Source organism: Cheilinus undulatus, linkage group 1 (genome assembly GCF_018320785.1).
Source record: "Cheilinus undulatus linkage group 1, ASM1832078v1, whole genome shotgun sequence".
NCBI classification, from domain to species: Eukaryota; Metazoa; Chordata; class Actinopteri; order Labriformes; family Labridae; genus Cheilinus; species Cheilinus undulatus.
The window spans coordinates 50,311,841-50,339,724 of record NC_054865.1 but is presented as its reverse complement, the minus strand read 5'-3'; the positions used below and the strand labels follow the sequence as shown (position 1 = coordinate 50,339,724).

Genomic DNA, 27,884 nt, shown 5'->3' with positions numbered 1-27,884 from the left:
AGAAGGAGATGAGGGACTCAACAATCCAGACTAGCTGAAGGCTGCTATCAGAGCAACCTGGGCTTCATAACACCCCAGCAGTGCCACGGACTGATCGCCACTTTCACATTGAGCAGCAAATGAGAATAGTGCAAAACACACTGCGGTGCTTCTTAGTGCAAATGTTTTTAAGAATGAGCGTAATTTATTTGTAAAACCATATTGCTCCTGATGTTTATAGAAATGCACAACAAAATTTGCCCCAGAATTTTCCCATTTTTCTGTCAATTATTCGAGTTGTGTGCAAAGGCCTTAAATGTGTTGTATAAATGGCATGTCTGGCTGGTTGAAGAACTTTAAAGACAGGATGTAGAGGAAAAACTTCATTGTAAGGTTATTCAGAGAATTATGTAACAAATAAGTAGCAGAGCAGCGATGTTAAATGATGCACTTGTTGCCCTGAGGGCTGAATGTGAGTCCATATGAACCCACTGTTCACAGACTTCCTTTATTAAAGAAAAAATTACATAACACTGTTTGTGTCCATTCCACTGGATTGAGAAGAGAAGGAGCAGATGGGCCTCCGTACACGGTGCGGTCACATGGCCATGTGGTCATCATTCTACTATGACAGAACTGAAGCCAAGACCCCCTTTGAGAATATGTGAACATTTGCAGAACAAGGAGTCTCAATCAGCTGCTGCCTTCGATAAAGTACTTCTACTGATAATGCCAAAGACACTGTTAAAGTGGAGGATTATTGCAGCGTGACTCCTCCAGGCGGCTCTCTTGGCTGTCCTCTCTTGGCCTTATACAGACGGAAAATCCTCGACTGAAACTACAACAACAGTCACGTTGTTCAGCAGAGCAGCCACCCCACCCTCCACACTCTCTCTCAATTACGGTCTGTTCAGCTGGAGCGCGTCACCGTCTGCTGCTTAAAGGAAGGACTTTGGTTTCTGATTCAGCACACATTTAAATACACCGGTAAATATGATAAAAAGAATTTATGTGGAGGAGTGTCTATCCTTCAGATACTTCCTATAGTTGGTGTCGTTTTCATCCTACAGGTGTGTTAAATCCAAAAGCAACTAAAGCTCATGGAAACTGCCAGAAGAAGAAGCTGCTTCACTCCCTGGTCTGAGACAAAACAAACTTTTAATGATGTTTGAGCCTCCCTTGAAACCGGGTTGATCAGAATGCCAAAGAGGGATACAAAACAGACACTTTCAGAGTAGTAACTGGATCAGACTGATTTAAAGCATCACAGATCTCAGTAAGGAATGAATGAGCTCAGCCTTAGCCATGGAGGCCTGATGCAGTTTACCTCCTCATGTTAAATGGTGTGCAGCTGTGTGACACACGCACGTTTTTGACACAATCATTCATGGAAAAAGAAAAAAACTTGGGGGGTGATTGGATGAATGTTCTGTCTGTCACATCTTCACGGGCCAAAAAGAGCAACAAAACACATGACGTAGCCATTACCGAGGAGTAAACTTTATAGAGAGCTGCATAATGCGAACCATGGCGACTGTAGACATGTCAGAACATGACTTTTAACGTTTTTGGAAAGAAAACAACTCAATGCTGTTCTTTATTCTTCTTTTCACAAAGAAATTTTGTCAAGTTCTGATAAAACTGGTGTTTCAGCAGCATCCACGCTAATCTCTTCTGCCATATCTACACCGGCCTCTTGTTGCTGCTTGCGTATGTCACAACTCCACCACGCCCAAAGTACTGCCCCTCGACGCTGATTGGTCCTGTCACTTTCTAACCGGGCCCAAATAGTTCAGAAGGGAGCTTTGCAAGATGGATTCGCCAGTGAGAGACAAAGAAACAGGCGTATCAGTCTGCTTTGCAAGGTTTACATGTGGGTTTAACACACAACAAATTAAGGAAAATCCCAACAAGGGTTAGAATGTCATTTCGCAGCCCACGGTCACCGGTAATTCCCAGCATCATCATCAGCTGCCGATGGTAATAACCGGCACCACCCATGAAAACAGTAATGCTAGAGAGCACAGAGGGTGTGTCTTTGACCGTCTTTTATTGTACTTATTATATTTATACTTGTGGCTGCACTGACTGGAGAAGTACTGCAAATGTAAGAGCTTCAACCTGAAGCCCAAATTTATCAAGCAGTGAAATGTTATTGTTCCTAAGTTTTACACAGATTGGCTCAGGGGCGTTCATTCGAATGTTTAGATCAGTAAGTTTTGAGTGGCGTGTTCACTTTAAGACAGAGCAACATCACAGGCTTTAAGGCAGAGTAACCAGAGAGAGCTGATTGAAGCAGGGGAGCTCATAGTTTTCCTTCCATGTGACAGTGTATTTTTATTTTTGTGTCATTAAACATATTTTGAACTGGAAAAAATCTCCTGTCATTCGCGTCAGATTCAAGTGACTCTGCTTACAGCTCTAGGATGGCATTTTTTGACATTCTGAAAGAATGCCGCCACAGCAAATTCACTGTATACCTGATGTGCAATGACAATAAAGGTTTCTAGTTCTCAAATTCTATATTATTATTAATTTTTAATAAGTATTGGCATTTTAATTAATAGAAGGTATGAAATTTGACATCAACCCAGTTCTTACAGAGTCTATGCACAATAACCACAGACTTCTCTTTAAAACAATATTCTCCAGTCTGAAGGAAACCAGCGCTCATCACCTGTTTAATACCACCTCAACAGTGAAGCATAGTGGTGGCAGCATCATGCTGTGGGGGTGTTTTTCAGCAGCAGAGACTGGGAGACTTGTCAGGGTTGAGGGAAATCTGAATGAAGCGAAGCACAGAGATATCCTCAATGAAAACCTGTTCTGCAGCGCTCAGGATCTCAGACTGGGCCGACGGTTTACCTTCAGACATGACAATGACCCTAAGTGCAGACAACACAGGAAAATGTCAGCTGGCATTATTCCTCTTTACCCAAATCCACTGACTGGCCTGAACTGTGTCATCTGACATCTCCTTAACTGTCTAACACCTAGCTACCAACCCCGTACTTCCAACTTCTACTGGACAAACCCTAACTTTCCATCCTCGCTGTTCAGCTTCTGCTCCTAAATCTGCATCTCTAAGCCTCAAATTGCTGTCACTGAGCACAACGGGCATGGTGGGTCCCTGTCAACCCAGTATTTTAGGCTCTGGGGTGATGGTAGGACATAACACAGGAATTTGACCTGACTATCCTCCATACTCCAAAGGTTCAATTCACACAGGATTGAGCTTAAAGTGTCACATAGTGTTACTAAAAGTTAGGCCCCCTCTATGAGAGGAAATAAGAGAGACAGAAGGAGGTTTGGTGTCCAACCCAAAGCATTATGGGCTTAAGTTAAATAGCCTTTGTGAAGTGTTTACTAAGTGTTCTTAGCAAATATGACACACCATCAACACAGGCATGTATAATGCATTCGAAGGTCATCCCCTGGCGCTCTCCTGGGTGTGAAGATGGATTGCATGGACCATCATTCACTGCAGTCCATTAACAGAACCAAAGCAACAAAACAAAAGCTTTTTCTACTTTTATTTACTATAAACTGAGCATGGTGCAGATTGAAATGTAAAATGAGCTAATTCTATTGTTGGTGTTTAGTTTGTTACGCTTTTTGTTCTTTAGTTATTTCAGAATATTTATGAGAGGAAAGAGAGGAAGCGTTTTTATTTAATTGCTGGGAAAGAGGAGAGCTTTTATCTCCGCCGGCCTCCACAAAGCCTCAGCAGTTTCTCAGAACACTTACAAACACTGATGCAGTCAGACTGTCCTAACTGAATTTTCTAATTGCCCTGCAGAGCGTCCCCCTCCATTAGGCTTGGGGCTGACTGGGAGGAGTGTGCTGGTTCCTGAACTACCAGCACACATGCATGCGCACACGCTGAGTGCCATGCCTCAGAGATACTCCCACCAGAGGAGGAAAGCAAACACGGCTGCAGCTAGAAGAATGGAGAGGAGACAGAGCAGGGACCGGAGGAAGAGCAGCGAGTACAACAACTCCAGTACGTGCAACAACCATCGCTCCAAGAGGCTGGCAATGCTCTCCAGGTATGCAAAGACTCATAACTGGAGCTAAAGGCACAACAAGTTAGTCTGCATCTGTCAGAAAAAGTATGTAGGCTTCTCTAGCATTAGACATCATTCATATAGAAAGGCTTAGTTTGTTTGTCAGCACATGGTGAGGCAAGTATTTAGAGAGCAGCATTAATACAAAGACATTCAGAGTGTTTCAAAGACTTAGAACATTTAATAGTTTTAGAGCTGCAATATGTGGAATTTTAACTGAAATTTTAACTGTTTTCAAAAGTGGAGAAATGCTTCATTTTTATAGCTATAACAGATCATGTCTTGTGGCTGTGCATTCACTTTAGAACCACTGAAGTATTTCTGATACTTGGAGTCCAGTGTGCCAATTTTTTAATTTTAATTGGACATTACTGGCACCTACCTCGCCTCTTGCTCAGTGACAGCTGGGATAGGCTCCACTCCCCCCATGACCCCCAACAGGATAAGCAGTGTAGAAAAATTGATTGATGGATTACTGGCATCTCCTTGCTTCTCTCACACCTGTGTACTTTCTGTTTTTGCACATACCCATGCAGTCTCATACCCTTATATGGGAAAAAGGGGCGTGTCTCTATGCTAATTAGAAAAATGATGCAGGAACCCGACTTTGGCTTCTCATAGAAACTTTCTAACCTGTAATTTCCACATACAATGGCTTCGCTGCGATCCACTTCAAAAACACACTGTAGAGCAGGGGTGTCCAAACTATGGCCAGGGGGGCAAAAGAAGCTTGTGCGTAACTGTACTGTACTTCTTATTTTCAGCACAAGGCAATGCTACCATGTTAAATCTGTAAACAAACATTTTGACGAGAAGATGTCTTGATTAATAACGTCCTGATGGGTTATCACAGCAAATAGCAGCAACACTAATTTTTCAGGGGCAGAGCCAGTGGTAGTGAGGGCTAAACCAGGCCCCCTGAAATCTGACTGGCTCCCCAAAATACTAAAAAATGACTCTCCATTTGCCCTATCAGCCATTATCAAGCCATTAAGGCATACTCAGTTGCTATGCATATATTAACTTACACTGGATTAGTCTTACTAAAATAAAAATCCTTATGGCGACGAATATGAAAGTAGCCCCACCATCCTAATATATTTCTGTATGGGGCCCTCTGTGAAGAAAGTTTGGACACCCCTGCTGTAAAGCAAATCCCTCCCTCTCTTATCCAGGTTTAAGAGCCACAACCTGAAGGCAAAATTATAAGCATTTAAAGTGTATTCCTCCTTTGTTTTACAGAGAGTTGTTTTGGTACATTCGTACGAATGTTAGGAATTTGTAAGTTTCAAGTGTTGTATGCGCTTTAAGACTTAGTGGCATCACAGACTTGGATGTAGAGATGTGTGAGAGAGAGCTGCTTGAGGCAGGGAAGCACAAAGTTTTTCCTAATGTGTGACAGTGTATTTTTTATTTTATGTCATTTAATCCATTTTTGATCCAGATAAAATCTCCTGGAATTCATGTCAGATTTAAGTGGCTCTGTCTGCAGCTCTATGATGGCATATTACATACTACACCAGGGGTTCCCAAACTTTTCAGCCTGTGACCCCCAAAATAATACCACCAGAGACCAGGGACCCCCACTGTACTAGAAGGGGGTTGAACTACAGTTGAACACAGCTGTGCACACTCCAGAAAAGTTATGTACAGACTAAAAAATTAAGATTTTTTATATACTTCTTTCATTTTAGCATAAATACCCTGTCTTTATTGTATATTAAACTAATTTTATGCATAAGTCTTTAAAAAAAATGGGTAACTTTACAATTTGAAATAATTTTAAAATATTTTTGGAAGGCATCTCTTGACCCCCTCTCGCAACAACCGACCCCCACTTTGGGAACCATTGCTCTAGCCAATCAGAGCAGTTCCACTGCCTTTGCAAATCTCAGGTGCATCCCAGAAGCGCCACTCCACTCTACCTTGTTGGAGATACGCCACCGCAGATCTATTTCAGTCCTGGCAACTGCCAAATCACGTCAATCCACAAAGAACAGATCAATCCGCCAGAAAAACATGCAAAGTATCCGGCCAACTTCAAAACACAACGCACTGCAATCCCAATCGTAAATCATTGCTACACCAACATTGAGTCTCATCCTGTGGCAAAAGCAAAAAGCAATCAGGAGGCCAGTGGGTCACAGAGCTACTACAGCGCCATCGACTAGGAAAATTTCACTTCTGAGGTGTAAAACCACAGAATGTTACATGAAACTACACATACTTTGGTACAAACATAAACCCTTTTACTAAAAAAAATGTTCTCACTTATGACAGAAGCAATAAAATCATGGAATCATGTCCAAATGAATGACAAATCAACCCCATGACATATTTGTAGTTTTCCTGTAATCTTGTGCCCTGTCATCTAAAGTTAATCAGGGCTGCACTGCACTTTAGACTCACTTCTAGTATGTGAGGTCTTTTGCCTTCAGTTGGAGGGTGGAGCACGGCACAGCGGGTGTATGGGAAAAATCTCAAGAGGTAATCAAGGCTCTATGTTTGATATGTATACGGATATGGATGGCCCCTTCTGTTTGTAATTTGCATCACCCTGTTTTTTCATGCAACTTATCTGTGACTATTCAGGTGATGCCTCCAAAGATGTGCAGGTCTTTACAGATGGATGGATGAAAATCTGATTGAAAGTATCTGTAGTTGTAGGGAAAGAATGATTTTGTCTATTTTGCAAAATTAACATTCCAGTGTAGCTTTTTCATGTTGATAAGTGCATGACAGACTTATGTCTTAGGTCTGTCAGTGATAGTGAAGGATTTCTTTTTTATTTCACAAAGTTGCACATTGGTTCACTGTTTCATTTCTGTTGTGATTCAGAGATTTGCAGGATTATGTCAGGAAATGTCTGAAATGATCTCTGCAGGTCCCTGATCCTCTGTCACTCCAAGACCAAGGATGAATATCCAGAAGAGAGCCATGCTGAAGGAGCGCTGGACGAGTGCAGGACGTGGGGCTGGAGAGCAGATGTGACAGCCGGGGATCAGACACAGCACAGAGACACTGAAAACCAGCAATGGAGGAAAAACCTACAGCCAGGCCTGGAGATGAGAGAAAGCACCGGGGCAGAGGTGTATCACTCCAACACACTGAGGGAGAGTAAGAGGAGCATGAGGAGGTCCTTCAGCATCAAGGTAAACACAGCACAACAACCAGAAACAGGATTTAAAGTATACCAGACAAATATGTCAAAGTCTCACACTTTGACCTGCTGAAATAAAAATGAGAATATGTGATGAAGATATGAGAAAATATGTGCCATTGAATTTATGATAAATATCAGGGCTGTCAGTTCTAATTCACTGATGTTAATCGAGTTCAAAACGAACATATTAATACCTTTAGTCACATGCGTCATGTACTCTTTTGTCACTTTAGGTGCATTGAGTTAAACTACAATATGGCAGCAGCATAGCATCTTCCTGCTCTCACAGTGATTAAAAATAAGGACACCAATGCCCCTTCAAATGTCTCAGACCTAGTCTATATGTAGGCAGGCATTTCTGAAAAGCATTTTGTTTGCAGTTATTGATATTCGGCATTACAGCTCTGTTCTGGGATAACCCTGTCTTCACATATGTGTACAGGGAAAAGCATTAAGCAGGGACGGCGCATGTTTTCTCAGAACAGACATCAGTGACAATCACCATGACATGCATTAAGTCAGGCAGAGCATGATGGAGGAGCTGGGGTGGAGGAGGGCTGCAAAAAGCAGCCTGCAGAGGGCAGCAAAGAGCAGTGGAAGGTGGCTTTAGTTTATCAGATATGTTGAGGCAGAAGAACACACAGCTGGAGCTTGCATTGACAAACACAAAGGCTTTCTGATTGAAAAAAAAAAGCTTTAAAAAAACATAGGCGCAAATGTCGTGCTGTGTAGGCGGGTCTTCCCCAGCCCTCCTTAAAGAGGTTGTGCTCATTGAAATCCCTGGGGGCTAAAGCCACTATTATTGCCAGGTACTTCATATGACTCAACTTCAAAAATATCGAATATCCCTTTAACATTGCTAACTGGATTTCTTCATGTGTACACATACACAGAAAAAATACCTGCCTACATGATCAAGTGATGTGTCAGAAGAGAGTTTCTGAATTTCCTGATTATGCAGACTTTACACTCCATGAGGAATATTTGTTGTTAGGTATATGTTGTAATGATATTCACATGGCCTGTGTTGGTGGCTGGCATGAATGCCAAACACTCGAACAAAGACGATGTTTGTTCTGTTTCTACAGCTCACAGCGCATTCCACCATTGTTAAATAATGCTGGACTGTCATACTTGTCATTCACCAGCTTGATGTTTGTTAGGCAGAAACCTGGAATATAAGAGGACAACATGATGATAATGTTTGAGTATGACGGGACGGAGGGTACAGACCCATGTCGTCCTCTGAGCTGCACTGTAGATACAGAGGTAGGAAGAGGGTTGGTGGAGTCAACATCCATAGCAGCAAAAACTTAAATGTCCATATGTAATCCTGATGTTGATATCTCTTAATTTTTCCTCTTGGCTGATTTGCACATCTCCACCTATTGTATCAGACTGTCCAAAGGTAAGGGTGCTCATGTACAGAACGGTGTTGATGTGAAAGCAGACCAGAGGGGGAGAGTAAAACAACCATAATGTGAAAACGCCCCCAAACCCAGCTGTTGTTCTCTTTTCCTACACTTTTGCCTCTCTTTACCTGATGCTTGACTGCTAAGCCTTTTCTACAGCATAGAGGCTTGGTCCTTGGCCTTAATAACTCTATGTTTATTTCTCTAGGAGAGTAGTATCTGGAGGATGTGTGTAGCCACAGGCCCTGCTGAGGATGTTCATGGACCACAAATGGCTGATAACAGCGTTCAGACGGAGTATAAAAACACGGGACCAGAAAAGAATGGAGGGAACCTACACAGGTAAAACATGCAGATAATTTCACTCTCACTGCTTTATTGTTTTTATTTCTTGAGCATGCAGCCTGGACAAACAGAGTCACACAACACTCATGTATGGTCTGTTTCCACAAAGAAGTTTGGTTTAGTACAGTTTGTCACGCTTTAGCTCATTGACCTCTGATCTTACCTGTGTTACCCGTCTCTTTTAAGAGATCCAGATTATTTGGCTCAGTTTAGGAGAGCTGGTGGTTTGGCTACCAAACGGCACTTTATTTGGTGCCAGTTCTGCTTTTTAGATGTGGATTAAATTACGACAAAGGGAGAAAGAAAGGAAACTGCCACTCAAACAGGAGCTAGCTACTGTGACTCACTTTAATAAGCTGTTCGGGAGAGAGCGGGCGTGTTCCTGGATGGCACATCATTACTCGATCACTTACCCTGCCAGTTTTATTCGGTTGATGGTACATCTCAGTTTCATTTAAAAGCATTTATGTGACAAAATTAGGATTTTTTTATATGTTAAACAGGCTAAGCTAGCCTCAACTTTAACCTTTTATCTGGCTAGACAAAGCTGGAGGTCTGCTGGACTGAGTAAATTGCGATACTGATCGCCTCTATGCCAGGTAAATCTGTTAAACTTTGGAAAAACTCCCTTTTTGTAAAGTGTAGGGATCGTACTCAAGGTATGTAGAAATTTTCTGATGATGATTGCCACGTACAGGTCCATTTAGAGCTGTAAAGTACAGACTCTTCTCTATTTCCATTCATTCCTGACAGCTGTTCCCCACTTCCTGACCCCCAATGGACATTCAGAATCACATGACTGCAAGCACCCTACATGATTAATAATAATGCGCTGCTGGTAGCCTGGCTGTCTGTGTTCTAAGGAGCCATAAATGTTAGATAAGCTTCAGTTTTTCACCACTGAATGGCAGTTTTTTTCTGTCAGCCTTAAAGTAATAATCCTTATAATTAAGGTCTGAAATTAATGCATTCAGTGTTGTTATCACGTCATATCACATGCTTTTTTGTCCAGCAGCAGCTTGATACTGCTTGTTGTTGCTATAAAATAAGCTACCACTCATCCTCAGTGCCTCATTTCACTTAAAAAATCACAGACAGCTCAGTGAACAAGTCAAAATTAATCTGAACCCTCTGTTATCAAACATTTACCCTTTTACCAATCTCTTTTGATACGTAAATTAACTTTTTGGTCTGTAGCAAGTCCTTTTTTCTGAAAAGTGTAAATGCTGTCACGTTAATCAGGGATCAGTGGATATCAGTGAGTCATTTTGTACATGCACTCCTGCATATTTCTAAGTGTTAAAGCTGTCTCTTAGCTCTAAGTCACAGTTTCAGGTGTAGCAGTGCTAAACTCATTGAAATAATCTTAGTCAACGTCAAAAACATCTCTTTGACTTCATTGATTTACTAGTCAACACAGGGAAGGACTCATTCATGCTGTCAGTAAGGACCCACCCAAAATTTAGTTTTAATGGAGAATGATTGTATTTTACACATGCAGTTAAAATTATTTGTACATACTCAAACACAGTGTATAATTGCAAAGAAAAATGTAAACCATTTGATTCAATCATTTCAGCCTTGTCTTTGACTAATTTCACAAATATCTACAGAGCTGACTAAGAATCCTCAGGGTTGAGACTCTTGAAGGCAAATTTGTGAATGTGAAAAGCCAAAACTCCTGCGTTAGGATCGAACACGCTTCAAATACATAAAAACTGAGTGAAAACCACCAGTATCATGTCATCACTAGGTAAATGTAAAGTTTTAACACTGACTCATCTATTTATTTCAGTTTACACTTACATCAGTAAAGACACCATCAGTGTTGGTTAAAGACACAAAATGTGTCACGTTTAGATATTACCTGCATGAACATGCAGTGACATTCTGTAACTGAACCAGTCGTAAATGTTCTGGTTGTTTCTGTTTCTCCTTAGAGGCTGCAGCTTCCTGAGCCCAGACAAGCTGGCTCCCTTTAACGGACAGTCTCTAAACGGCTCGATGGTCGGGGAGAGACTGAGAAGCTTTCACATTAAGGCCAACTCTGAGGTAAAAACAAGAAAAACATTTGTTTGTTCAGCTGAATTCCTCAAACCAAGGTGCTGCATACATCACAGGAAAATAAAACTTTAAAATCACTTGTATAGTAGATACATACTTTATACACATACACTACTGATGAAAACAGATGTGAACAATGCCTTTATCAGTATACTGTTTTTTTCACAAAGGGAAAATGTTGGTTCTGTCTCTTTAAGTGAAATAAAAAAGTGCCTAAAAAAGTATTCATCTCCTTGAATGTTTTACAGTTTTCTTGATTTTATAAATCAATTTAGGTCAATATAATTTGGCTTTTTTGACAAAACATAGAATACAAAAAAAGTGACTGACCAAATTCAACTTAAGTCCAGCCAATTAGTGAAAGGGGGATCACCTGGGTGGAGTGAATGTGTCTCATGTGATTGTAGTATAAAGACACCTGAGTCTGGAAGGTCCAGTCACTGCTTAATTAGTATTCCTGGCTATCATTATACCATGAAGACAAAAGAACACTCCAAGCAACTCAGAGAAAAAGTTATAGAAAACTATAAGTCAGGAGATGGATACAAACAGCCTCCAAGGCACTGAACATTCAGTTAAGTCATCATGAAGAAATGGAAGGAAAATGGCACATGTGTAAATCTGCCTAGATCAGGCCGTCCTCAGACTGAGTGACTGTGCAAGAAGAAGAGTAGTGAGAGAGGACACCAGGACGCCTATGACTACTCTGAAGGAGTTACAAGCTTCAGCTGCTGAGATGGGAGAGACTGCATACAACAACTGTTGCCCAGGTTCTTCACCAGTCAAAGCTTTATGGGAGAGTGGAAAAGAGAAAGCCACTGTTGAAGAAAACTCAGATTAAATCTCGAAAGGACGCCAAAAGGTATGTGGGAATCTTCATGGTCAAGTGGGAGAAAGTTCTTTGGTCTGATGAGACCAAAATGGAACTTTATGACCATCAGACAAGGCGCTAAGTTTGAGACACCAAACACTGCAGGTCACCACAAACACACCATCCCCACTGTGAGGCATGGTGGTGGCAGCATCATGCTGTGGGGATGTTTCATGGTAGCTGGACCTGGAAGGCTTATAAAAGTAGAGGGTAAAATGAAATCAGTAAATCACAGGAAAATCCTGGAGGACAATCTTACAAAAACTACGACTTGGGAGAAGTTTATTTTCCAGGAAGACAATGACCTGAAGCATACAGAAAAAGCTACACAGAAATGGTTTGAAGACAACAAGGTGAATGTTCTGGGATGGTCGAGTCAAAGCCCAGACCTCAGTCCAATAGAGAATTTGTGGTTAGACTTGAGAGGGGCTGTTCACGCCTGATCCCAGTGCAACCTAACAGAGCTGGAGTAGTTTTGCAAAGAAGAATGGAGGAGATTTTGCAGCCCTGACTGAGACCTATCCACTCAGACTCAGTGCTGTGAGTGCAGCCAAAGGTACAGCCACTAAATCCTGACTTGAAGGGGGTGAATATTTATGCAGTCACTTATTTCACATTACATGTTTTTATTTAACTGATATTACTTTGTAGAAATCTGTTTTCAATCTGACGTTAAAGAGGGTTATCTTGTCACAAAAGCTAAATTAATTGACCATGGCTGATTTATAAAATCGATCAAAGGATAAAATATCCCAGGGGTTTTTAGGCACTGTATACACACACAGGGTCTCGGGAGGTTAAATAAAAATGAGGCTATTTGAACAAGTGTAAATGACTCCCCCCGATAAGGAGCACAGACATCAGGAGGCAGACATTGATGTGGGATTTTGAAGAGCCTTGTGTTTTACTTTGTGTGGGAAGACTGGATGAATTGTGACAGAGGCATGAGAAAAATGTTCTTCCCACATAGAATCGAGTTATGTAGACAGTGGTTGATGGGATGCTGACACTGTCTAACCATGCAGGGCATTTATAGCATCTAACATGGTAAGAAGGGTTGATTGATCTCCTCAGGCAGCTGTTATCATGTCAATCCAGGAGTCCTCACTATCAGTGGGGCCGTGGTAAATCAAACTCTTCTTGAAGCCAGTCAGGAAAGAGCAAAAATGTCTTTTCCACCTAGAAAAGTTTCAGTGGGGTTCTTCACTCTTCTTTTGATGAAGAAATGTTGTCCACTTCTGGTTGGACTACCAGTAGTTGCAGCCACGCTAATCAAATGATGGTGATTGGTCCGGTCATTCCGGGAGCAAGCGCATCAGCTTGAAGCTTTGTGAGATGGATCCACCTGCTGATATCTGAATAAAGTCAAGAATCGGTTTCCCATTAGAGCACATCTGAACCCAAAGTCCAGCCCAGAGCTCTTTCTTTATAAGCTGAATCCTAGAAGGGGTAAAATATAAAATTTTGAAACACATTTGAAGGTTCTTACTATGATTAATGTGTTTCATGTTAGGCCACAGTTGTAATGCGTCTTTTTTTTTTTTTTTTTTTGTGTTCTGAATTTCAGGACATTTCCACAAATGAAGACTCTCTGTATCCAAACAGTCTGACTGCAAGCCCGCAGCATCCGGTGCACATCTCTTCATCTTGCCCACTTTCAGGATACACAAGCGAAGATCTCATGGCTAACAACAACCACCTTAAGGTAGGCTGATCTTTATATTGGCTCAGTATAGACCAGTGGTTCCTGCCCAGGGGGGCCCTAGATATCTGGGAGTGCAAGGCTCTGACAGGTCTGAGGTTGTCCTAACTAGATTTACTCATATCGAAAGAAAATTATTGGTCTTTAGAAAGAAAACATCTGTTTCGGCCTGCTATGCTGGGTTCTTATCAGTGAAAATAAGTATAGCTGATGTTATTTTTACAGAAATGTATCATGTTTATCGATGATATGACGGATTGACCGACCGAGTGACCAGCTGACCAACCTACCAACTGATCGATCATCTGATTGTCTGACCCATCAACCAACCCAGTGACCAACCGGCTGACAGACCGACTGACCAACCAACTGACCAACTATCAACCAACTGACAGAGTGACTGACAGAGAGACCCACTGACTGACCAGCCGACCGACCAACAATTGACCAACAGACCAACCAACCAACTGATTGACTGACCCATTGGCTAACCAACCGACTGACTGACCAACTACACATTCAACACAAATGTGTAGTTGCTCAACGCATTCAACAAACACATTCAACCAACTGACCAGCTATCAACCAACCAACTGACCGACAGGGTTACTGACCGGCCAACCAACCAACCAACTGATTTGCTAACCCACTGGCTAACCAACCGACTGACCAACCAAACAACCGACTGACCGAACGAGCGACCAACTGACCAACTAAAAAAGTAAAGAACAGCCAGTAGAGGAGATCTAGAGGATCTGAGGGCAGTCCTAAACTTAAACCATCTCTGACAAGTAGTCTGGAGCAAGGCTTTCTAAACTAATAAAATCATTTTAAAATCAAGATGGAAACTAACTAGCAACCGGTTTAAGGACTTTAAAATCAGTGTAATGTGAACGCTTTTCTAGACCGTTCTCTCACAGTGGCCATGTTCCTGAGATGTCCTGCACCAGGATATTTATTATACAGTCAAGTCTTCAGTTTATTGTTTTCCCAAGCTATGATAGGAGAAAATAACTGTCCATTTGAGAGTGTTTGTGTGTGCCATATGTTAGTTCATGTACTGCTTGGTTTTGTTCAGTTACCAATCCCAGAGGTGAACGAGGAGCGATGCTGTGAGACGGAGACTGAGCTCGGTACGCCAGCAGAGATAGCCAGTGAAGGGAAACTTTCCAATTCAACCTGTGAGCATCACAGAACTCTCATTTAACTCTAAAAACTTGAATGTAGCTTAAATGAAGGATTTTTTTGGTAAGAGTATCTTATGTATGCCAAATATTTTTTTTCAAATGAGGAAATCAAAATCTGAAACACGCTGGTTTTCTCATTTCAAGATAAAAATATGTTGTTTGTAAAATACACTCACGGTTTTTCATGTCCTGCTTTCTACTGCTGGTTTCCCAGTATTTTACTGTGTGTGTTAATCAGGTGTACATCCCTACTGGATTGGGGATCTGGACAGCCTCATCATGAAGACCCCGGGACTGTACACCAGCCACCCTCATGTGAACACTGGTTTTTATGGAAACAGGAAGTCTCTGTCCCAGCAGCTGGAGTTTACTCACACCACAACACAGGTCATTTATCCTCTGAAATTCTAGACAAAAAAGAGACAGAAGAGAGAAGAGGAGCGTGCAGACAGAAAGAAAGTGGGACATACAGAAAAAGGAGAAGAAGAGGGAGATGTGGGAAGAAAGATGGCAGGGATTTAGAAAGAGTAAGGGGGGAAAGAGAAGCAGAATAAAAGAAGAGGAAGATGGGGAAAGAGAAAAATGGCAGATGCAGAAAAGGAGAAATGGCAGATGCAGATGAAAAAGAAGAAGGAGATGTAGGAAGGCACACAAAAGGAGATGAAGAAAGAGAAAAGGAAGATGCAGAAAGAAGATAAAGGGATTCAGTAAGAGAAACAAATGGAAATGTAGACAGAGAAGATGGTTATACAGAAAAAAAGAAAGGTGTAGAAGATTTAGATTCAGATAGAGAGAAAAGGGAGATGTGGTAAGAGAAAGAGAGGGATGCAGGAAAAGAAGAAGAGGGAGGCTGCTAAAAGAGATAACAAATAGCACAACCCATTCTTTTTGAAACTTATCCCAAAAATGGTTCTGTTGGACAAAGTCACCCTTTAAAGTTACTGATGGTTAAAAAACATCCTGATGATACTGCTCTGTGATGACAGAAACATTTAAATGTCCTTTCTCGCTCTTTCTTCCTTCGTTGGCGTGGTATCTTTTGTGTCCAGCCCTTACAGCGTCCCTCCCGCTCCCTCAGCTCCGCCCAGCTGGTTCACTCCTGCAGTAACGTTCAAGCCTTCATCATTTGTAACATTGTTCTGATGAAGGGCCACGGCAAGGTAGGAACATCACTCCACCACTGAAAATCTAACCGTTAGCAAAGGTTCCTGTTCCCTGTTACATGTTAATGTGTATTTCTCCCTTTTATTGATTTTATAAATCAAACATGGTCAATATAATTTGGCTTTTTCTTTTACCAACAAAAATGACAAAAAAATACTTTAAAATCAAAGTGAACACAGATTTCTACATTTTTTAAGATTTTCTTATATTTTGCCACATTCATTTCACCCTCTGATAAACTTTAAAGCCTCCTCAGCTCCTCATTCTGTACCTGAATGCCATAGTGACTAGCAGTGAAATGCATGAAAGAGTTAAAGCCCTCAGCAGTGCTTGTATGTGTCTTTAGTAAGAGTCAAAACAAATGCCATCAGCTTCTTTTTACATTAACCACAGTAACTCAAACTAAGGTAAACAGTAGTCCTATAGTGGACCAGGACCAGTCTTCTTTCAAAAGGCTCCCTGTGAACTTTCCCCTTTGTAAAGATGTCTAAACCAGTGGTTCCTGACTGGTCAAACCTCGGTACTCTTCATCAACACCCAAATGAATAATTCAGACCCAAATTTCTGATAGTTTTCAACCTAATGGATTTGAATAGTAGTACAGTTTGGACTTTGTGTGGCACAAAACATGACAGACAGGACAACAAAAGCATGTTTTAAAAGAGTTTCAGACTTTTGGCACAAATTTTGTTTCGTGACTGACTGAAAAGGGCTCCATGACCCACTTTTGGGTCCCAACCCACCAGTTAAGAACCACCTGTCTAAAAGATGATCAAGATTGGGTCTCTGATGGAGGTTATAGCTTTATTTAAAGATGTGAATTTGGTGTAGGCTTTCTGATATCCTGATCCTGGTGTTGTGTTTAGGGTCTGGGTTTCAGTATAGTGGGAGGCAGTGACAGCATTTATGGACCGATGGGGATCTACGTGAAGACCATTTTTCCTGAAGGGGCGGCGGCTGCTGATGGACGACTGCAGGAAGGTGAGGAGGACTTATCTATGTTATTTTATGATTTGAGTCTCAGCTTCATATGTGTTCTTGGGTTCTTATGATGTGCTTCTTTGGTTCTTATGATGTCCGGGTTACAATGTTGGCTGAATTCGTCATGGGATCTTTTGGTGTTCGGGTTTTGTCCGTCTTGTTGTGTTCTTACGCCTGAGTTGTGATTCTTTGTTTTCTTCTTCTTGTTAAAAGCACCGTGTATTCCTCTGTTTCAAAAGATTCTATCCAATATACTGTAAGTTATTATTAGTAGTATCAGTTGCTACATTTCCACTGAGTGTTGTCCTTGTTTCTGTTGTCAAATGTATTGTCCAACTCAATTGCTGCTTGAAATGAGTAAACGACTACCCCACAGATTCTGTCAGCCACCCTGAAGATATGAGGCTTGTAGTTCCTTCTAACCTTTGTTTTCTGTGTTGAATAGGTGATGAGATCCTGGAGCTAAATGGAGAGTCACTGCATGGACTTTCACATGACGAAGCTCTCCACAAATTCAAAGTGAGACAGCTACATTATCAGTATCTTCTTTTGAATCACCTCAGTAGACTTAAATGTATCTGACATGGGATTTGAAGATGGGCTGCCAGTGAGTTATAAAGGGGAGTCAGAGACAAGGTCAACCTTTGTTTTTAAAAAGTAACAACAAACATAATCCAGTAACTGAGCAGTCTAATTTCACACAGCCATCAATCTGACTCACATTTACAAAAAAATAATACATGTAATTTTGTTATTAATGTTTTCGTTCAGCAAATCAAAAAGGGCGTTCTGACTCTGGCGGTGAGGACGAGCCTACGTGTTGGAGCTCTGTGTGGTCAGCCTCAGGTCGCTCATCTCTGCAGGTCACGCTCTCTCACCTCCACCACCGGTACGGCGAGGGTCAGTGCTGACATGGGAGACTACAACCACCTGAACAACAGCTGCACGAATACACGGAGCGAGGGGACGCTGAGCAAACTCAGAGACCGCATCATGATGGAGATCGTCCTGCAGAAAGGTCTGTGAGGAAAGGATAGATAGTAGAGGCTTTATCTGCAGTCATACAGCCATCCTTAATGACATATGAGAGTGTCATAGTAAAAGTGTATATAAATGTGTATAGCTGTGAGATACATGTGTGTATATCTGGTTTTCAGAAGCAGGAGTCGGCCTGGGTATCGGATTGTGTTGTGTACCTTCTGGTGACGGATGCCCTGGGATCTACATCCACAATGTGTCTCCTGGATCAGTAGCACATATGGACAGCAGACTTCAGTAAGAAGAATAGTACTCAAATATTCACAGTTACTCCCTTTAAAACTGTTAAATATTAGATGAAAGTTAGTGTTAGAACAGAGTGACATACGATTAAAGAGAAGTAGCAGAGCTAAGTTTTCTCTTCCATTGTTATAAAGTCTGATTTCATCCTCTTTCCTTCAGGTGTGGAGATGAAATCATGGAGATCAACAGCACAGTGGTTCACAACATGGCGCTGAATGACGTCTACACGGTGCTGAGTCAGTGCTCGCCAGGTCCGGTCCACATCATCATCAGCCGGCATCCTGACCCTAAAGTACGTGTTTAATTGATGACAACTCCTGGATCCAGAAGACCAAAGATCCGCTATGCAAGCAGACCGTTTTAGCACATTTCAGCTGTGTGGACTGAGCTGTCACAGCTCAAATCAGATCAGCTGATGGCATTGCCTGCAATTTAGTTTGTCAAATCTCCAACAGCTGGTTTAAAATGTAATGTACGTGTTGTGTTTCAACAGCCGATGGGCAACTCGGATTAACACAGACTAAAGTATATGTTTGTTTATGGTCATGGCTCAACTGTTGCTAAGAAATCCCACATTTTATCAGCCTTTCTCCAGGAATTTCTCCCCCTTCCTGATTTCCTTTTTTCTTGCATATTTTTCACACTAAATGTTTCAGCCAGTTTTTAATTTAGACAAAGATAACTGTAGTAAATACAAAATGCAGTTTTCAAATGATGATTTCATTTATCAAGGGAAAAAGTCATCCAAACCTGCCTGGCCCTATGTGAAAAAGTAATTTCCCCCTGAGTTGTACCACCCTTGGAAGCAACAACTGCAAGCAAGCTTTTGTGATAACTGGCAATGAGTCTTTCACATCGCTGTGGAGGAATCTTCTTTACAGAGTTGTTTTAATTCTACCTCATCCAAGCGTTTCCAGCATGAACGGCCTGTTAAGGGTCATGCTACAGCACTTCATCAGATTTAAGTTCAGACTTTGACCAGGCTGCTCCAAAACCTTCATTTTGTTCATTTTTAAGTCATTCAGAGGTGGACTTGCTGGTGCATTGTCCTGGTGCATAATCCAAGGGCTCTTAAGCTTGAGGTCATGAACTGATGGCAGGACATTCTCCTTCAGGATTTTCTGATAGAGAGCAAAATTTTTTGTCCCACCAATCGCAGCAAGTCGTCCAGGTCCTGAAGCAGCGAAGCAGCCTTAGGCCATCACACTACCACCACCATGTTTGACTGTTGGTATGATGTTCTTAAAAGAAATGCTGTGTTAGTTTTACTCCAGATGTTCAACTTTTGTCTCATGAGTCCATGGAATATTTTCCCCAAATTCTTGGGGATCATCAAGATGTTTCTTGGCAAATGTGAGATGAGCCTTTCTGTTCTTTTTGGTCAGCAGTGGTTTTGGCCTTGGAACTCTCCCATGGATGCCATTTTTGCCCCGCCTCTTTCTTATTGTTGAATCATGAACTCTGACCTTAACAGAGTCAAGTAAAGCCTGCAGGTCTTTAGATATTGTTTTGGGCTCTTTTGGGACCTCCTGGATGAGTCGTCAGTATGCTCTTGGAGTAATTTTAGTAGGCCAGTCTCTCCTGGGAGGGTTCAATATTGTGCTAAGTTCTCTCTATTTGTGGATAATGGCTCTCCCTGTAGTTGGCTGAAGTCCCAAAGCCTTATAAGTGGATTTGTAACCCTTTTCAGACTGAGAGATGACAGTGACTTTGTTTGTAATCTGTTCTTGAATTTCTTTAGACTGCAGCATGATGTGTTGAATTTTGAGATCTTAAGCCTAAGTCACTGTCACTTTGTCTGGCAGTAGTCTGGCCTGAGTGTCTAGTGAAGTTGAACTCAGCTTTCCAAAAAATGTGGTTAGTTCATGATTAAACAAGGGAGCAATTACTTTTCCAAATAGGGCCGGGTAGGTTTAGATGCCTTTTTCCCTTTATAAATGAAATCATACTTTCAAAAATAACCTTTGTATTTACTCAGGTTATTTCTAATGTAAAAGAACAAGAAACCAGCAAAGGGGCAAATACTTTTTCACTGCACTGAATGTAGCAGCATGTCTGTTCTCATCATCTTTTATTACAGTTTTGCTCCAGAGCCCCCTTGGGGCAGAATTTATAAGATGGGAGTTTAATAATACCTTAAAATTATCATTTTATTACCTCCACCAAGGAGGTCATGTGATCGGCAGGGTTTGTTAGTTTGTTTGTTAGTTTGTTTGTTAGCAACATAACTCAAAAAGTTATGTACGGATTTTGATGAAATTCTCAAGAAATGTCAGAAATGGCATAAGGAAGAACTGATTAGATTTTGGGACTGATCCGGATCACTGTCTGGATCCAGGAATTTTTGAAAGGATTCTTTACTATTGGGAGATAGGGCTAATGGCGGAGGTCTGTGCTGTTACCACTTTATACCAGGAGATGGCGGACATGAATAACTCCAATCCCAGCAGCATTTGTGGGTGTGTTTCTATTCAAAGTTTTGGAGTTTTCAGAGTTTGAAAGACGCACGCCTGACTGAGGAGACAAGTCGGAGGGTAACAGAGAGAAAGACAGCGAATTGTAGTGAGAATACTCACAATGCAGGGAGGAATAGAGGAATATTCACCCTCTGCCATGGCTTCCAGTAATCCAGTGAGACCATGGGTGAGACTGTCAGTGCATCTGTTGGCATCAGAAGGCAATGCTTCCGCCATGACACTCCACCCGTAGCGAAGCCAATGCTTTGCCTATCCATGTTTCCACTCCACCAGAGAGGGAGTTATTGTCGAATGCCGTGGTGGGGGGCACATGGGGACGGATCCAGGAATTTTTTAAAGGGTTCTTTACTATTGGGAGATAGGGCTAATGGTGGAGGTCTGCACTCTCTGAGTGCTTTCTAGTTTTCTTTGACTTCCTTTTCCTTCCTATGTCCCAGGTGTCTGAGCTGCAGCTGAATGATGCGATCTCTCGGGCTGTGGAAAACAGCAAACTGAGGAGAGATAGGAGCCAGTGGAGTATTGACGGTAAAATATCTTTCCTCAAAATCCATTGCAGTCACTTTGCTGATGCCCTAATAAGGCACAGGCTAACACTGCCCTGACATATCAATCTGTCTCTGTCTCAGGGCTTCGTAGGCTGGAGGCTGGCTCTCACAGCCTGCAGAGATGCGAGCGTTGTCTCGAGAGGACTTTCAATCAGCTGAGGGTTCATCGAGCACAGAAGACCATGACCCGCTCCTGTAGTGACAGCACTAACAGCCACCAACACAACTGCTTCCTCACCATCCACAGCCCCCATCACACACACCATGATCCATCAGGACGGGTCCACAGCCTTGACGCGCCCAAGGTAACCAAACTAGTGTGGGTCATATGAAGAGGGGGGATGTTCCACAGGCTGCTCTTTTTTAACATTTCACTTGACTTGAGGCACAGATGACTTTATGTTCAACGCCATGTTTTTAAGCTGTAAAAGTACACAGAATCTGGTTGTTGATGCTTTCCGATCTACTCACTCCTTTAAAATACCGAGAATATTCCAGTGGAAGCAGCAGCCAATCAACAAACAATCTACAAACAGGACACACATGGAGAAGCTAGTACAGTGTAGTACAGTGTTGTGAGCTACATAGATTACATACAGATGACTTAGCTACGTAGATAATGTAGCTAAATATAAAGCTAACAATGATAACATGGTTAATGTAGCTTCATCTAAAGCTAAAGAAGCAACATTAGCTGCATGAACTATGTAGCATAGCTTAGCTAAATCTCAGGCTAACAAAGCTATGTTAGTTATGTTTGCGAAGTAGCTAAATCTCAAGCTAACAAAGCTACGTTAGCTATGTAAACTACATAGGTAACTTGGCTATCTAACTCATGTAGCTAAAGCTAAAGTAAACAACATACATTAGCTCTGTTAGCTTATGCTATGTTTGCTTCAGTCTGACAGTTATAGGAGTAGTTACGCAAACTTTGCCTTCCTTTAGCTTCTTTAGCTGTAGTTAAAGCTATCACAGCTACATTGTCTTACATCTTACCAACGTTACCTACATAGTTAGCGAAGCTATGTTAGTTTTGGCTAAAGCTAATGAAGCTAAAGCAATTTACTGTTCATGTAACTACATCTAGAACAGGCCTAAACATAATCTAATCCCACATTAGACCTCTGATATACTACATACTTTTTTCTGTTTTATTTATGAAGTGTTGTTTAGTTTGTTATATTTGCATTGTGGTTATTTTCTGAATGTTACTGTCAGTGTTACAGTAGTGGGTTTTAAAGGGGGGCGTCTGAGATCAGCAGTCTGCAGCCAAACCCCTCTCAAACAATCATGCCTCATTTGAAAATGCTGTCTGATTCACATCTAATGTAACTGATAATTTTGTCCCATTCCGGTTCAGTGTACAACCAGGACGTGGTCTGACAACAGACTGTCAGTGCCCGTGTATCCCGATGAAGACTACAACATCCCGTACAACTCTCCTTCTGCCAACACGCCGAGTCAGCACACTCTGAATCTGACCCTCAGGGACAACAAGGTACCACATCCTGGGTCCTACCTCTCTCTTAGCATCCTGTTTGTGTGACAGTGTACATCGATGCCTATAAAAAGTATTCACTCCTTTGGATCTTTAACTCTTTTATTGGTCAATTTTAAAAATCAATCATGGTAAATATTTTGTGGCTCTTTTGAGAAAATGGCAATTAAATAAAGATATGTAAGGTAAAATAAATGACTGCATAAATACTCAGTTTTTAGTAGATGCATCTTTGGCTGTAGTCGACCTGCAGGGTGCGAGCTGCTCCTCCTCAGTACTGCTGGCCTCAGGATGTGACCAGTGAGGACGGATATAACGGAGACTCCAGCTGCTCCAGTAGAGACTCTCCGACTAGAGAAGGACTGGAGCTCTCATCAAATACCAGCTGCCAGGTAACTAACATTACAGCACCAGAACACTGACTGACAGCTGATATTGATCCTCAGAATATCATTAGCTAATATAAACTAGCTGATATTAGCTTATCAGCACTCATATATGCTTTAGTGTAGAATTTCTTGCTCTTCACTGCCCAAACAGCTGGGCCTTTTTGGATTTTAGTGATTTGAATAGTGCTCCTGTAGTATAAAAGAGTCCATCAGGCCAAACCCCCACAGTTATGATTAATATCTCTGTTTTCTGTGGTTGCCATGTGATGTAAACATGCACCACTTTGAAGAGATAGAGAATAAAATGTCTGGTGCTGCAGCTCCACGTAGTGTTCAACGGTGGCTGCTACAGTCCTAAGCTCTTTTGCCCTCCAGGCCTCTGATACTGGTAGAATGTGTTTGATCATCTGTATTTGTCCTTAAATGTTGAGTAAAGAGTGATATATACCATGATCCTTTCTTTCCACTGCAGTTCTTCAGCAGTATGTACAAGGCATTAAGAAAGATCCTGAGGTTACTCTTGAGGAACGTATGTGAAATGTTGTGTCTTTTAGTGATTCCCCTGATGAAAGCATGCTGAACACCTCTGGCTTTCTATGATTTCATGAAACGTACAGACCGTCAGCCTGCTCATAACAGAGAATGGAGCAGCTGTTTAGTGTTTTTTAGTTTACTTTCACTGATTTACTTCTAATAATTCACGCTTACTAAAGGTTGTTACCAGGGCTGTCAAGAGATTTAAATTTAGAATTGTGATTGACCTCAAAACTTTCATGGTTACATCATAATTAATCGCTAATTAAACGTGCCATTTTTGTCTGTTCTAAATAAACCATACAGGAATATTTCTCAACATTTTAAACCCTTATAAACACATGAGTGGACAAAAACGATTTCTTCATGGAAATGTTTGTTCGTGGCAATAACGCAAAACAATGACAGAAATGTAAATGAGTGAACAAGAATGTAAAACATCCATAATCTAACTGACAGGGAGAGGAGCTGGGCCGAAGTCTTATTTACTCGACAACTAATGTAGCAGCTAACTAATGGCTAGCCACATTTAGCTCGTTTACTCACAAACGGATGTAGCAGATAGCTAAGAGCTGGCTACATCTAGCTTGTTTACTCACCAACCGATGTAGCGGCTAGCTAACAACAAGTCTTATTCGACTGTGTGAGATTTCTTGTTCTAAGAGTGTAAATTCTGGTTGTCGGTGAATGAATCTGTTAGATATTGGGGGGGGGGGTTTGTCATGTGGGGACTCCTACTTTTTAAAAATATTTTAAAAATCTTTTAGTGTCTGCCAGGCTGTAGTGACTTTGACACCTCATAAAAATATCAAAACTGTGCTCCTGATTTGCATGATCTTGTGCAGTACCCATTATATGTTCTAATCCCATTTCTACCATGAATGAGTTTTCTGTGTATATTTGTGCAGTTGTTAGCATGCCAGCAGTATTTGCCATGTTTCTGTGTGCATGTTAAGGGAGGCCAACCCAGTGGAATGATGCATCATGAAAATGTTCCCAGTGTTGCTTGCAGCCTTTGTTGACTTCCAGTCAGCGTTTGACTCAGGGGCCGAGCAGGGATGCCCTCTGGAGGATTTTGAAGCTGTGCAGGATCCCACGTTTGCTCGTACAGCTGAAGTTTGACCTATATTCTGGTACAGAGAGTGCTGTGAAGTGTGGTGGCTCCATCACTTTCTTCTTTCCAGTTGATTCTGGGGTGTGGCAGGGGGACTTCCTAGCTCCTATGCTCTTCAGTGCCTGCATGGAGTGGAAAATGGGGCAGGTAGCAGGGCAGCAAACTGTGATATTTCACTTGGTGATGCTGTGATGCTTGCAGAGACTGTTCTTTTCGGGGTTCTAAACTTGCTGAGTGAGGAGATGGAAACACTGGGACTGAGCATCTCCTGCGCCACAACAAAGATGCCGGCATTTGGGGACACCTTGGATGCTACCATCAAATTTGTGTCTGTTTATGGTGAGGGCATGGAAGTTTTGGAGCAGTTCATCTACCTTGGCAGCTTAATCCATTGATCTGCTGACTGCAAGGCTGCCATAAACCCCAGACTTGGCCTCACACATGGGGTGATGGGTTTGCTGGGCATGGCAGTGTGGCAAGTCATTTGGTTCTTGGTCATCCTCACTATACCCTTGTGAGGCTTGGATGCCGACTGATGGCCAGAGGCGCCTGCAGGACTCCTTTATGACAACTTCTCTTCGGCGCTCTTTTGGGTATCATTGGCAAGACCATGTGTCCAATGCTGATCTCCTCAGAATAGCAGGATGGGAAGGGTCAGCTGCTAGATATGGGAGTGGTACATGTGCTTCTGCAGTCATGCAGGCATGCTTTCCCAGACCTGATCCAGGTTCAACCATTTTATGTTACTCATGGTGCAACTGGTGCGAATTTGAGCCAAAAAGTCAGTCTTGGGAGATTTAACTGACGTTATTTAGGTCCACCCAGTGCACTCAGCTCCTGCTGTAGCAACTAGTAAGCCAGATACTAATATTTATCATGTTTACAGGCACATCAATAACCAGGTTTCCCTGTGTGCATGTAAAAACACTGTTAATGATCAAACTCAGGATAAGACTCAGAAACGGCGTACTCGCGTCCATGTAAACACACTCGTCATCTGTTGAGATTTTTGGCCTGTTACTGAGTTAGTCAAGCTGAGTGAAAGCAGAAACATGCATGAGTGTTTGAACGGAAGCATGGTTCGTCATTGCACCTCTCTGTGGTTTCTGTCAGAGAAATCGTCGTGACACAACATTTCCTGTTTTGTAGCAGGAAGCAGAAAGAACGGCAGAGCCATCAGAGGGGAGCAGAGAAGATTTCACTCATCCAGACCCCTCAGCCTGCACCAACGGCGCAGTCTACACAGGTAGGAGATGAGTGCTAACTTATATTGAGATAAAAGGCTCAGATGGAATTTAAAATCCAGCTGATAATCATTGCAGCTGATTAGTTACAGCGAGCTGAGCTGTGCATTAAAGAACTGATGCTCTGTTTCCTGTTTGAGGTGGAGTTTTAATGTGCCAGGAAATCATTTTTGATCAGGATGTAATGACAATTTTTTAAGTTACTTACTTTATAGCGTTTAAATATGAATTAGATGAACATCAAGTCAACATCAAACGCTGATTTATAAACCAAAGAAAATGAAAGTAATGCAGGGAAATGCATGGTAACACTTTACAATAAGTTATACAAAATAAGTGTATTTTTCAGGTAAAGAATGAGTAACAAACTTCTAGAAAATCTACATAAAAACTGGCATAGTTAACAGCTATCAAATTAGTTATTTACTGATATTAATCCAGGGGATTATTCAGTAAGGGCCTGTGTCCGCAGCAACCATTCTTCTGGGCTGGCAGTGCCGGAAACTTCTGTTTCAGAGCACTTCCTATCAGCGTTCATTCTCACTAGGTTAGTAGGAATACATAATATAAAAAAAAAAAATGGTTTCATATTCCGTTTATTCCATTTTAACTGATCAACAAAAACACACTTTAAAGAATAATGAATGAGGATTAAAGAAGACATTGAAGGGCCTTCCTATAATTTCAATGATGTATTTATACATGTGGGATATTTACAGTTTATATCATCCTATATAGCCAAAAAAGGGAAATCTAATTAGCCAATATAAGCTGATTTAGTCTGATAACGGCTGAAATAGGCTATTTACAGACAACATTGGCCAACATATAGTTGATATAAATATTCATAGGTGATTTACACTGTAACAGGACATTTGCAGCTAGTTTAGTCTGATAATTCAGTAGGTCAATATATAAAGCTGATATAGACTGATAATTACAGCTAATATGGGCCTATATTTAGAGCTGATAAAAACCTATAACAGGTCTATATTAACAGCTTGAAAAGGTCAATATTTACGGCTTCTATAGGCAGATACAGGTTGATATTTACTGCAGATGTAGGCCAATTTTTTATAATGATATATGCAATTATTTATAGCTAATATGTGCTGATATAGGTCAATATTTACATATGATGAAGACCATTATATACAGCTGATTTAGGCCTGTATTTACACCTGATGTAAGCTTATTTTACAGCTGATACAGGCTAATACTTTAAAGCTGATATAGGCTAATACTTCAAAGCTTATTTGGACACCTGATACAGTCTTATTTTCAGAGCTAATATACGCTGATATTCACAGCTAACACAGGCTGATATTTTTCAGCTGATTTTACATATCTGCTGCCACCAATAATTAAGGTTTTTTTTTTATTATTATTTTTAGCTTATGTCTGCTGATTCCAAAATCATGACCATCAAAATGTGCATCACTGATTTTAAAGGTTCACTTCCATTTTGCTTGGTAGCATCCGTAGCATTGCTTATGAACTAATGTATTTCCTTAATTTTTTTCCTCAATTTTTTTTTTCAAAGAAGACGTGAACACTAACTTTTTTTTTTCAGCTGAACACTGAGATATCTAACTGAACTATGATAAAACACATCAGTGCTACTGTTATTTCTGACATTTGCACCAAACTTATAAAAATCTGCATTTTACAACTTTTAATTAACCCAAATGGACATCTGTTTTGAAAAATCTTTTCTGAGAAGTCGTTGCTTATGTGACATAAAAACCGACTGTTTCTACATCGTAAACTCTATATGAAATGTTACAGCCTCTATCTGACTTTACCATTCAGAGACCACTCCATCCTCTCCTGCCTGCACCTACACTGCTTCAGCTCTGAGGGGTCC

General features: G+C 41.4%; 1 protein-coding gene across 4 annotated transcripts in view; it reads left to right on the top strand.

The window, feature by feature from the left end:
* il16 (interleukin 16) overlaps positions 1-27,884 on the top strand; it is a 39,050-nt gene that overhangs the window by 1,852 nt on the left and 9,314 nt on the right. For 2 of the 4 annotated variants that reach the window (XM_041792606.1, XM_041792590.1), the window contains exons 2-19: positions 3,779-4,028; positions 6,931-7,198; positions 8,830-8,963; positions 10,907-11,018; positions 13,469-13,606; positions 14,682-14,784; positions 15,029-15,177; positions 15,840-15,950; positions 16,821-16,935; positions 17,381-17,454; positions 17,707-17,953; positions 18,093-18,210; positions 18,376-18,508; positions 21,131-21,218; positions 21,320-21,543; positions 22,599-22,736; positions 22,979-23,128; positions 25,923-26,019. In XM_041792606.1, the coding sequence (XP_041648540.1) occupies positions 3,779-4,028; positions 6,931-7,198; positions 8,830-8,963; positions 10,907-11,018; positions 13,469-13,606; positions 14,682-14,784; positions 15,029-15,177; positions 15,840-15,950; positions 16,821-16,935; positions 17,381-17,454; positions 17,707-17,953; positions 18,093-18,210; positions 18,376-18,508; positions 21,131-21,218; positions 21,320-21,543; positions 22,599-22,736; positions 22,979-23,128; positions 25,923-26,019 (2,649 nt within the window). Of the gene's footprint in view, positions 1-842; positions 967-3,778; positions 4,029-6,930; positions 7,199-8,829; positions 8,964-10,906; positions 11,019-13,468; positions 13,607-14,681; positions 14,785-15,028; positions 15,178-15,839; positions 15,951-16,820; positions 16,936-17,380; positions 17,455-17,706; positions 17,954-18,092; positions 18,211-18,375; positions 18,509-21,130; positions 21,219-21,319; positions 21,544-22,598; positions 22,737-22,978; positions 23,129-25,922; positions 26,020-27,884 lie in introns of those variants that run through there. The other 2 variants (XM_041792615.1, XM_041792598.1) reach the window with 2 other exon arrangements.